This window comes from Mus caroli, unplaced genomic scaffold, assembly GCF_900094665.2.
Source record: "Mus caroli unplaced genomic scaffold, CAROLI_EIJ_v1.1 scaffold_4670_1, whole genome shotgun sequence".
NCBI lineage: Eukaryota > Metazoa > Chordata > Mammalia > Rodentia > Muridae > Mus > Mus caroli.
The window spans coordinates 22,820-35,967 of record NW_018388520.1 but is presented as its reverse complement, the minus strand read 5'-3'; the positions used below and the strand labels follow the sequence as shown (position 1 = coordinate 35,967).

The 13,148-nt window shown below is 36.0% G+C and overlaps 1 protein-coding gene across 4 annotated transcripts in view; it reads left to right on the top strand.

Annotated features, from left to right (window-relative positions):
- Nucleotides 1-1,901, top strand: part of LOC110287656 (T-cell surface glycoprotein YE1/48) — a 16,058-nt gene extending 14,157 nt beyond the window's left edge. For 3 of the 4 annotated variants that reach the window (XM_021154221.1, XM_021154220.1, XM_021154219.1), the window contains exon 6: nucleotides 1,467-1,602. In XM_021154221.1, coding sequence (XP_021009880.1) covers nucleotides 1,467-1,602 — 136 coding nt within the window. Of the gene's footprint in view, nucleotides 1-1,466 lie in introns of all 4 variants that reach the window. The other variant, XM_021154217.1, reaches the window with a different exon arrangement.
- The last annotated feature ends 11,247 nt before the right edge of the window (nucleotides 1,902-13,148 follow it).

The window sequence follows — 13,148 nt, the reverse complement described above, 5'->3', positions numbered from 1 at the left end:
CCAGGCACAAAGCACTTTTGTATTGCACTAATATTCCACAATATTTTTCCATCACATATGAACATGTGTTTCCGAATTTTGATAATTATGAATATTTGAAATTTATAAAAGTCATCATGTAAATTCATGTCTGAATCATTGTTGAATATAAATTTTAATTCTTTCTAGTCATTATCTTTTATGAACTGCTTTCTTCTGGTTCTTTCTTCCTTTTGCCTTTATTCAACAGTCACACATGATTCCTTAACTGTACCTACCAGACTGTCTTATAACTACTATGTGCATACCCATGTATTTTACCTGTTATGTCTATGCTCAAAACAACACTTGGTTTAATTTATATTCCTTGTTTCTTTTACATCCCTAATTATGTTATGTATCAATATTCAATTTCTCCTCATCTTAAACCCAAAATTCAAAGGCAGTGACATATTTTACAAAAGACTGGTTTCTTTGAAATCTCATTCACATGTAGTAAGGGTGGCTTTCATTTTCTTTCCTTTGGAAGAGTGTCATTAACTGAGTCAAGCCTAAAGCTCCCTGTGTATAGAAGGTTAGCACTGAACCTTGAATCCTCCTTCCTTCAATTCTAAAATCCTGGGACTACAATTGTGTCCACTAGAACTAGATAAAAGTAACATTGAAGATCTTCCTTTTGAGTGTGTTCTTTAGTCAGATCACTCTATTAGGGAAAAGCAATGGCTGCATTACTTCTCTGAAAATGTGAGGTTTGATCCAACCCTGCTTATATATCAGCCTGAGTAGAAATATGATTTATATTGGGTTATAAAAGAAGATCTTATTTATTAAATAATTGTCTTTTGACTTCTACTTGTTCTACATACCCAGAGCTGTCACAGAACTCACAATCATTCTGTTTCAGCATATGGGCTGATTTCCTCTCTGTTTTTTATCTTGCAGAATTGAAACAAAATTTAAGAGGTTATTTATGTCTTGTAATATATCATCCTGCAGACTGTCATGTTTCTGTGAAAGTCCATTATCTAGGATGTGGGGAATGAGAATTCCAAAGTATATAAATCAAAAGTATAGTAACAAGCTTTCATTTGTGATTGTGTTTCATATCTTCCCTTTTTCCTTACACCACAAGCATATAAGACTGTGTTCTGTGTGATATACATATGTTTTTACTTTTTCCTAGCATTTATATCAACAAGTGGGAGAACAGGTTCAGCATAAAATAACTTCCTGGAAATATTGAAAATCAGTTTTCCTCACTGACCAAAAATTGCGAGTATGAAAAAAGATGGGGATTTTTGTGTGTGTGTGTGACAGAGATCATTACATTTTAATGAACTTACACAAAGGAACATATTCCAGTGTTAAAATTATGATTAATAGGTTAAATGTTCTGTCTTCTTTAGTGAATACAATTATTTAAAACCATGAAATTACAGTGAATGATCAAAATTAAAGGGTTGCCCCTTGTTGTTTTTGTTTTTCAGTGCTTTGAACACAAGGAAATACATTATAAGAGATGGAGGATGTATGTTGTTATCTAAAACAAGACTAGACAATGGTAACTGTGATCAATCATTCATCTGTATTTGTGGGAAGAGACTGGATACCTTCCCTCATTGACTCTCCAATGAGTGTTAAAGGTAAAAAAAAAAGTGAAACTCTCATTTGTTTCCTGTAATAATTCATGACACCTTACAAACAAGTGTTTTGACCATTGGACTTAGTCTGCAGTGCAAAGAGAGAGAGAAAATCTGAAAGATTTTGGGAATATTCTCTGAAACATGGTATGACAGAGCAGAGGACATCTTCCTTCCTTGTGGAGACTGGACAGATCTTCTCTGGTCCCCCAAAGCTTGGATGAATCTGTTTTATTTGTTTGCATAAACTCCAATAGAAGTAAATAAAGAACCTTAATAACTAGCCTAAGTATTTCTTTTTTCTCTTCCTTCCTTCCTTTTCTCTCTCTTTCTTTCTCTCTTTCTCTCTCTCTCTCTCTTTCTTTCTTTCTTTCTTTCTTTCTTTCTTTCTTTCATTCTTTCTTTCTTTCTTTTTTCTTCCTTTCTTCTTTATTTTAGGGGACAGTAAGGAGTTTATTTTATCTTATATCTTAGAGTACATTATGGTTGGTAGTCAGGACAGGAAATCAAACATGAACTCAGAGGCAGGCACTGAAGAAGAGATAATGAAGGAATAGAATTACTATCTTGTTCAGACTGATTTTTTAATTCCAACTGTCCAGGGATGGCACTTGCAATAGTAAATAATCAGTCAAAAAGTACTTAATGAACTTTTGCCTACTAGACAATCTGATAGAGGCATTTTCTGAACTGAAGTTTCCTTTTTCAGTTTGACTCCTATTAGACTATATGTAATTAAAAAAAAAGAACAAAAGAAAGAGTGAGAGAGAGACAGGAAGAAAGAAAGAAAGAAAGAAAGAAAGAAAGAAAGAAAGAGAAAGAAGAAAGTAAGAAAGAGATAAAGAGAGAGAAAGAAAAGAAAGAAGGATTGAAAGAAAGAGAGAGAAAGAAAGAGAGAAAGGGAGAAAGGGAGAAAGAGAGAAAGAGAGAAAGAAAGAAAGAAAAAAAGAAAGAAAGAAAGAAAGAGAAAAGAAAAGACAGTAAAAGAAAAGAAAAGAGAAGAGAAGAGAAGAGAAGAAAAGAAAAGAAAAGAAAAGAAAAGAAAAGAAAAGAAAAGAAAAGAAAAGAAAAGAAAAGAAAAGAAAAGAAAAGAAAAGAAAAAAGAAAAGAAAGTATTGATTTCTCAAAGAACCAGCTCCTGGTTTTCTTGATTCTTTGTGCAATTCTTTCTGTTTCTACTTGGTTCATTACAGCCCTGAGTTTGATTAATTCCAGTTCTATGTATTTGATTATTTCCTGCCATCTACTCCTCTAGGGTGTATTTGATTCTTTTTGTTTTAGCAATTTCAGATGTGCTATTAAGTATGTTCTTTCCAGTTTCTTTTTCAGGCACTTAGAGCTATGAGTTTTCTGCTTAACACTGCTTTCATTGTGCTCCTTAAGTTTTGGTATGTTGTGCCTTCATGTCCATTAAATTCTAAAACGTCTTTAGTTTCTTTCTGTATTTCTCCCTTGACCAATTTATCATTGAGTAGAGTGTTGTTCAGTTTCCATATGTATGTGAGTTTTCTCTGGTTTATGTTATTATTGAAGGTAAGTCTTTGTCCATGGTTATCTGATAGAATGTATGGGATTATTTCACTCTTCTTTTATCTGTTGAGGCCTGTTTTGTGAATGATTATATGGTCAATTTCGGAGTAGGTACAATGAGGTTCTGAGAAGAAGGTATATAAATTTGCTTTAGGATAAAATATTATATAAATATCAGTTAGATCCACTTGATTCATAACTACTGTCAGTTTCACTGTGTCTCTGTTTAGTATCAGTTTCCATGATCTGTCCATTTATGAGAATGGCGTGTTGAAGTCTCCCACTATTATTGTGTGAGGTATAATGTGCGCTTTGAGCTTTAGCAAAGTTTCTTTTATTTATGTGGGTGGACTTGCATTTGGAGAATAGATGTTCAGAATTGAGATTTCTTTTTGTTAGATTTTTCCTGTGATTATTATGAATTGCCCTTCCTTATCTCTTTGATGACTTTTGGTTTAAAGTTGATTTTATTTGATATTACTCCAGCTTGTTTCTTGGGACCATTTGCTTGGAAAATAGTTTTCCAGACCTTTATTCTAAGGTACTCTCTATCTTTGCCACTGACATGTGTTTCCTGCATGTATCGAAATGCTGGGTCTGGTCTACATATCTAGTCTGTTAGTCTATGTCTTTGATTGGGGGAATTGAATCCATTGATGTTAAGAGATATTAAGGAATAGTGATTGTTGCTTCCTGTTATGTTTGTTGTTAGAGGTGGAATAATGTTTGTGTGGCTATCTTCTTTAAGGTTTGAGTAAAGAAGATTAATATCTTGCTTTTTTTTAGGGTGTAGTTTCCCTCCTTGTGCTGGAGTTTTCTGTGTATTATCTTTCGTAGGGCTGTGTTTGAGGAAAAATATTGTGTAATTTTGTTTTATTCATGGGCATAGCAGGCTGGGCTAGTATTTGTGTTCTCCTAGGATTTGTATGACATCTGCCCAGGATTGTCTAGCTTTCATAGTTTCTAAAGAGATGTCTGGAGCTGGGCATGGTGGTGCGCGCCTTTAATCCCAGCACTTGGGAGGCAGAGGCAGGCGGATTTCTGAGTTCGAGGTCAATCTGGTCTACAAAGTGAGTTTCAGGACAGCCAGGGCTACACAGAGAAACCCTGTCTCGAAAAACCAAAAACAAAACAAAACAAAAAACAACAACAAAAAAAAGAGATGTCTGATTTATTTCTCATTGGTCTGCCTTTATATGGTACTTTGCCTTTTCCCTTACTGCTTTTAATATTCTATCTTGTTTTGTGCATTTTGTGTTTCGATTATTGTATGACAGGAAGAATTTCTTTACTGGTACAGTCTATTTCAAGTCCTGGAGGTCTCTTGTTTGATTATGGACATCTCTTTTTGTTAGGGAAATTTTCTTCTATAATTTTGTTGAAGATATTTCCTGGCTCTTTTAGTTGGGAATCTTTGCTCTTCTATACCTACTATCCTTAGGTTTGGTCTTCCCATTGTTTCCTGGATTTCCTGGATTGTGCGATTTGGAGCTTTTTGCATTTTCTTTGATTGTGGAGTCAATATTTTCTATGGTTTCTTCTGCTCTTAAATTTATGTATTCCATCTCTTTTATTCTTTTGGTGGTGTTCGTATCTTTGACTACTGATCTCCAAGGCTTTCTATCTTTATTGTTGTCTCCCTTATTATTTCTTTATTGTTTCTATTTTCATTTTTAGGATCTCGATGGTTTTGTTCAATATCTTTACCTCTTTGGTTGTGTTTTCCCTTGGTTCTTTAAGGAAGTTTTGTGTATCCTTTTTAACATCTTCTACCTGTTTACCTGTGTTCTTCTGTATTTCTTTAAGGGGGTTACTTTTGTCTGTCTGAACATCATCAATCATCATCATGAGATGTGTTTTTAAAGTATATTATTGCTTTTCTGGTGTGTTGGGGTATCCAGAGCTCTTTGAGTTGGGGAAGAGTGTTCTGATGATGCCAAGTATCCCTGTTTTCTGTTGATTTTGTTCTTGCCCTTGCCTCATGCCATCTGGTTATCTCCCATTTTATCTAATCTTCTTGTCTCTGATTATGGCTCATCCCCCCTGTCAACCTAACTGTCAGCACTCCTGAATGACCAGCTCTATCTTGGTGGAATTTGCATAAGAGAGCTGTGGCATGGGGTCAGTTTTGTGTGCAAATGAAAAGTAGGAGGATCCTGTCCTCAGCTGTTATTGGTTCATAGGTCCTGATGGCTCTTGGAGGGTTCCTCTTTGTCCAGGAATTTGAGCAGAAGTGTTGCTCATACTTGTGCTCACGGAAGTGTAGCACTCCTGGAAGACCAGCTCTGTCCTGGCAGTATTTGACTATGGAGAGCTGTGGCTCAGGGTCAGTTCAGGACAGAAATAGAAATGAGAAGGCCCATGTCCCAGCTTGTTCCTTGGTTCCTGTGGCCTGAGGTCTCCAGGTGGGTCCCTTGGAGCAGAAAGTGTGGTCTTACCTGTACTCACATGTGTGCCACACTCCTGGGAGACCAGTTCTCTTCGGAGTATTTCATTATGAATAAAATAAATTATCTTAATTGAAGCACAGTTAAGGGCTACAATATAGCCCTTCACCAGCCATCTTCCCTACTTGCCAAGTCCTCTGCAGCAAGCTGAGATGCCCTGGCTAGCAACTATATCAGAGGGATCTCCATTTTCCATCCACTCATCTGCCCATTTTCATTAGATCTGTGACAGTTCAACAGACCTGCACATCCTGAATCATAAAGACCTGTAGATCCAGAACCATACAAACCTAGGATAACAATCACAAGCCTGCCACAACAGGAGCACTTTTTTTTCCCTGAAGGAATAGAAGTAATAAAGAGAGATAGAAATAGAAGCAATAAAGAAAATATAAACATAGGGAATTCTAGATATGGAAAATCTAGGGAAGAGAAGTGGATACAAGCATCACCAACAGAGTACAGGAGATGGATGAGAGAATCTGAGGTGTAAAAATACAAGAGAAAATATTGAAAAAATCTATTGAAGGAAAAAAAAAACTCTAAAAATTTCCTGGCACAAACCTTCCAGGATATCAAGAATTTCATTGAAAGAACTAAGCTGAGAATAATAGAGATAGAAGAAATGTAAGTGTCCCAGCTCCAAGGCCCACAAAATATATTCAACAAGTCAGAGAAAATAAATCCCCACCTGAATAAAGAGTTATGTATAAAACACACATGTCTACAGAACACCAGATAAATTGGACCAGAAAATGAAATTCTCCTCCCACTTAGTAAACAAAACAGACATCTACAGAACAAAAAAGAATATAAAATGATGAAAGGGGTAAAGGGCAGAACATACAGAATTAATGAACTTCTGAACTAAGACTCTAAATTCTAGAAGGGCATGGACAGATATGTTGCAAACTCTAAAAATCCTGATTTCAACATAGACTATAATATCCAGCAAAACTCTCAATCACCACAGATGGAGAAAATAAAATATTTCAAGACAAATCCAAATTCAAAATTATCTATTCACAAATAAAGCATAAAAAATACTAGACGAAATATTCCAACCCAAGGATAATAACTACATTCAAGAAACACAGGAAATAAGTAACTCCATACACGCAAAAATAAGGGAAAGGATACACACACACACACACACACACACACACACTAAAGCCACCAACAGTAAAATACCAAGAATTAACAACCACTGGTCATTAATATCTCTCAATATCAATGGGCTCATTTCTCAATAAAACAAACAGGCTAACAGAATGGATGCAAAGATACAACCCAGAATTCTGCTACGTACACGAAACACACTTCAGCAATAAAAATAGACATTACCTCAGAGTAAATGGCTGGAAAAGAAGACTTCCAAGCTTTTTTTACCCAAAAAGTAAGCTGCAGTAGACATTCTAATACCTTATATAGTAGACTCTCAGTCAAGATTAATCAAAAGAGACAGGGATTGAAACTTCTTACTCATCAAAGGAAAATTCTACCAAGATGATTATCTCAGTTCTCAGAAACAATGCATGATGTCACCCACATTTTAAATAGAAACAATAGTAAATTTAAATCCCTGATCAAACCCTACATATTAATAGTTGGAGACTTCAACACCTGACTCTCATGATGTGACAGGTCATCCAGACAAAAACTAGGAAGAGAAATAATGAAACTAACAGACGCTATGAATGAAATGGATCTATCAGACATCTATAGAATATTTCACCCAAAGACAAAACAAAGTATGTTCTTCTTAGCACCTCATGGATCCTTCTCCTTAACTGACCCTATAATCAGTCACAAAGCAACCCTCAACAGGTAAAAGAAAATTGAAATAGTGCTTTGTGTCTCATCAGACTACCAAAATAAAGCTGAACTTCAACAGTAAAAACACAAGAAAGCCCACACTAAGTGCTGCCACAAAGAAATTAGAAAGTTCTCTTACAAAAAGTTAAAAGTATACAAGAAAGATCCAGAAAAAAAAAAGAGGAGTAGAAGGTAAAAATAATAAAAATCAGCGCTGAAATCAATTAGTTTGATACAAATAAAATAATACAAAAAAATAAACAAGACCAAGTGTTGGTTCTTTTAGAAAATCAACAAAATAAACAAACCCTTAGCCAACCTAACCAATAGATACAGAGACAGAATCCAAATAAACTAAAACAGAAATAAAAGGGGAGACAAAATAAAAGACATTGAACAAATTCCCTGGAGTTTGCTGGTTTGGGTGACTCTGTGGAGATTGCTTTTGCCTCTGGGTTACTTCAGGTCTCCGGTTTAGCCTGTGGCCCTGGCTGTAGAAGATCTCCTGTCAGGGTTTTCAACTGGCCATCAGGGGGAGGGCATCTTCAGAGGGGCAGAGAAACAGCTGATCTCTGGCCCTAGCTGCAGTAGATATCCTGGGAAGCTTTCAGACTTTTGGATCTTTGGAGGAGCAGCCAACTTGTGGTCAAGCTCTTATGTGGAGGAGACCTGTATGGAATGTGGTTTCTGTTTCCCTGTGTGCACCAAAATGCCAGGAAGGCTTTCAGTCTGTTGGGTCTGTTGACCTACACACAACAGAACCTCTGGGATATCTTCAGACTCTGGTGTTTTTTACCCAATTTCTTTGTGTGCAGAGTAATTACTGGGATGCCTCCAGGCTGTGGTGTCAGTTACTCTCATTGCAGTGGATCAACTGAGATGTCTAAGGCTGTGGTTTCTGTCCAATGCCCTGAGTGCAGCAAATCTCCTGGGATACCTCAGATTGTGGTATATTCAGGGCAGCAGACTAGCTAGCAGTCTGTCCCAGCAGAAGGGGAGTGGTATTCAATGGGCAGGAGTTTTGAGGTGTGATGTTTTCCAAGACCACTGGGCTCCTAGCAGCAACTGTTGGACTTTCAGTGGGTACTTACTAAATGCTGTGAATGCTGTCAATCTTCTGGGATTTTTCAGGATACTATGTCTTCAGGGGAAGGAATAAGAAGGTCTTACTTCAAAAGCAATTACTCCACAAAATTGGAAAATCTTAAGGAAATATGAAGTTTTCTAGAAAGATACTAGAGTTAAATGAAGATCAGAAGAAAATACTGAAAAAGCATTAAAACCTCTCAAGAAATAAAAGCAGTCATTAAAGTTCTCACAACTAATAAAGCAGAGTCAGATGGTTTTAGTTCTTCAAGGTAAGGAAGTTTGGAGATGGCCTCCTAACAGTCAGCCAGTGAACTTCCTTCCTGGGCATTCCTTCACACAGAAGCTACTTAATTCCTGTTTCACCACAAATCAAAGTATTTGCATTCACATACCAAAGACATAAGGCATCTGTTTTGTGTTGTCAACTATAACCTTCTAACTAGTGATTCTGCATAAGGCATTTTGAGACCTGTTGATTTTGTTAACTCATATTCTATTATTTCCTGTCCCTTGTCTTTCATTTCTCATCTCCATTTGATCCTTTAATGCCCAGAATCAGCCTGCTGCTTTCTTAACAAACACTTTCATTCCTCTGGTTTATTGATTGTTTTAGAATAACTGAATACTGATTTTTTCCCCCAAATAATTCTGTATTTGTCTTAAAGTAATATTCATAGTTATTATATTCTGAGTTGTCTTTTATATCTTTTAAAATGTTATTAATTTATATTTTAATATATTTAGTCTTTTATTACAATCAAATTGTTAACCCACTCCAAGTCCTCCCTCTGACAGTCCTCATCTCATTTCTCCACTACTGTTTCCAAGAGGATGTCCCCACACCCACACCCCACACACTCCCACACCCCACAAAGACTCCTGATTATCTGGGGTCTCAAATGTCTCAATCATTACGTGCCTCTTCTCTTACTGAGGCCATATAAAGCAGTCCTCTGCTCTATATGTGTTAGGGGTCTCCTATCAGCTACTGTATGATGCATGGTTGGTGGCTGAGTGTCTCTGAGTTCTTACAGGGTCCAGATTTGCTGCAACTTTTGGTTTTCCTGTGGGGTTATGCTCCTACTTAACATCTCCCAGCCTTTTCCTGATTCAATTACAGGGGTCCACAACTTCAGATCATTGGGTAGGGTTAAGTATCTGCTTCTGTCTGAGTCAGCTTCTTATTGGCCTATAGAGAGCTGCTCTGCTAGGCTCCTATCTTTAAGTACATCACAGCATCAGTAGGAGTGTCAGGCATTGTAGTCTCATCTTAAAATGGGTTCCAAAGGATGCCAGTCAATGGACATCCTTTTATGAAGTCTCCATTTTTGTCTCTGAAGTTCTTTTAGACAGGAATTATTTTGAGTCAGAATTTTTGCTGTGCAACAGCAATCCAGTCCCTTCACTTGATACCCAGACTTTCTACTGAAAGGAGGAGTCGACAAGTTCTCTCTCCCCACTGTTGGTTATTCCTTCTAAAGTCCTTCCCATTAACCTTATGATTCTCTCACTTCCCAGGTCTCTGGTACATTCTAAATGGTTCTCGCATGCCCACATCCCAAGGTTGTATATTTCTTTTCATTTGGCTTGCACTCGAAACTTCAATCCTGGTCGTCTGCCCCAATACCTGAACATTTTCACCTTTTCTCCTGCCCCTCCTCATCACCTCTACCATACACCTTCTTCTGTCCTCAGGTTTCTTGTTCAAGAAATAATTCAAAGAAGATCTCAGAAAATGAAGAGACCTCCCATCCTCATGGATTGGTAGGATTAACATAGTAAAAAAAAAAATGCAATCCTACAAAAAGCAATCTATAGATTCACTGCAATTCCATCAATATTCCAACAGAAAATTTTAAAGATATTGAAAGAGAAATTTCAATTTTCTATGGGAAAACAAAAAACCCAGTATAGCAAAAACAATTTCTAACAATAAAAGAACTTCATGGGGAATCACCATTCCTGATCTCAAGCTATAATACAGAGCAATAGTAATACAAATGGCATGGTATTGGTACAGAGACAGACAAATAGATCAAGAGAATAGAATTCAACACTCAGAAATAAAACAACACACTTATGGACACGATCTTTGACAAAGAATTCCTTTATATCTTTTAAAATACTTTAAACTTTTTGTTGCTGTTGTTTTGAGATCAGAATTTATTTCAGCTAGGTTACCCTGGAACTCCTGATTCTCATATCTCCAAATATTATATACCCGTCTTAACATTTTTTTCTTGATAAGTACCAAGCATACACATTTTAAATATATTATTTTGTAATCCTAATATCTGAAACATTACAGGTTAAATCTACTGTATGTGCTGGCTATTGTTAATGGTTACATTTTCACTGTGTCATTCATTGAAATTATTTTCAATTGTGCAGAACCTATCTGAGGCATGTCATCCACACTGATAACTTTCTCAGTAATCTTTCTTCCATTCAGTGCCTGGGAAGTTGGCAGGCATGACTCCCTTCTATTATAAATGTGGTCCTGGCAGAGTAGACAACTAGATTCCAAATCAGAAGGAAAATAATTTCCTTTTCTCTATAAGAATGCTATCAAGAAGGCTGTCACAGGGGTTGTTAAGAAATAGATTATACCTTAACAGATGTATTAATATGTTCATACCACATAAATTTTTAATAAATTTGTTTTTTTTCTATATAAAAGTAGAAAACCACATAAGGTTTCTGAAAAATGCATAATTTCAAAGATGCTACAACTGTTTATCCTACCAGTAGCTTACAAGTCTACAATTGACAGTGACTGGACACAGAGTTAACAAAATTGTTTATAGTCTATAGCACCATATAGAGTCAAATATGGGCAGCAGATAACACTTAGATTGAGATACCAGAAGCTGATAACATACCTTCATCCAGGTTGAGAGTGTCATAAACCATTACTATGCTACAGAATTTTTCCCTGCTGGTGGTGGTGTTACTAGGGTTGGAAGTTTGGGGGTATGAAGATTCCTGTGACTTCCACATTTCTTTCTCCTGTGAGAAGATGCAATAACCTCTACATTTGTTATAATGTGAGCTGCTAAAGAACCCAATGAGCAGTTGTGATCCTTACTTATGTTTCATGTATAGAGCTGTAGGTGGGCATCACTATCTGAGGTAAAGTCAGATGTTGTGCTTCCTGTGTATCTGTGAATAGTTTGTGTCTGCAAGATCCTTTCTGTCTTTGCTCATGTTCATTACAATGCTTCTTTTTTTTATTGTACTTATCATATCTCATGGCTGTCTAATGTGCACACTCATTCCTATTTTATTTTACATTCTTTTCTATTATTCATGAGCATCTTGGCTATTTATCTTCCTCTTTTGTTCTATGGTAAATCTAAATAGTCTGTTTCCTCAAACTTATATCTAGGACTCAATAGCACTGGCTTCTGTTGAAGATTTTCCCTTTGTCGTCTGAGTTAACTGTTTTACTCTTGCATCATCTTCTTTGATAAACCTTCTCAGTACACAACCTAGGTTCAAAGTCACTTGCCCAAGCCAACATTAAACTCCTGGTCCTCCTACAATTGCCTCCCAAATGCTGAGGCTACACTTGTCCACCTCTGCCTTTGTCCACATTACTTAGGGTTTGAGTGATCATTTTCCATATATTCATTATTCTTATTGCCATGCCTATTAGAAGAAAGGCTGACTGCAACACTCTGCTTTGGAGTCTCACTGCTACTTAACCTTAGTCTATATAGGGATCAACATCATTTCCTTTCATAAATGTATTGAATGGAATTTTAATTATTAGTTAATATTTGACCAGGTTCTTATTCAAAATCCAATTTTTGCATGTTTTGTAATACTAGACATTCACATTCTCAAAGCCTTATCACGTCTGTTTACCCCCAAATACTGAGTCCATAAGTATGTATCACCTTTCCTTTATTTTATTTTCAATTCTACTTTTAAGATTCCTTATTACCAGGAGGTAGGTGTGGCACCTAATATACTAAACAGCAGAGATTGCAGTCGTGTTGTATGCAGGGAAGACATTAAATTACCATGTTTCAGTGTAGACCTGATTGCTCTGATGTACAAAACTCAAAATTAAGAGTCACAACTGTCTTTTGAAATTATCCTACACACTTCTTATTTCTCTTTATAATCAGGCATCTAAGAATTGTCTTGGGATGTCACATACATTTATTTCTTCCATTTCATTTGTCATCATTGCAAAATATATCTCAGAAAATTAACTTCAATATAAATTTATCACTTATTCTTTCAAATGCTGAAGAATAATTTTGCTTACTGGACAAAATTAGTGTTATCGAAAAGATAAGAAAATGAGTTGTTCTCAAGAGACAAATTCTATCTTTTTTAAATATGATTATTATTTGTGTGTGGATGTATGTGCATATATATATACATATATATAATTCTATATTATGTACATCTTTTCAATTCAATTTGTTTCATAACTCATGACCTACAGCAATATAAGCTTCAAATTTTAATAACTGCCTATTTGATTGTTTGTTTATAGTAAATAGATGGTAATGAAATCACTACAGAAAAAGGGAGACTGTGTGCATTTCACTGTGACAGGTCTTTATTATGATGACTGTGGTAAAAGACATCATTGTATCTGTGAAATGAGAATAGACCAAGTCTCTGCATC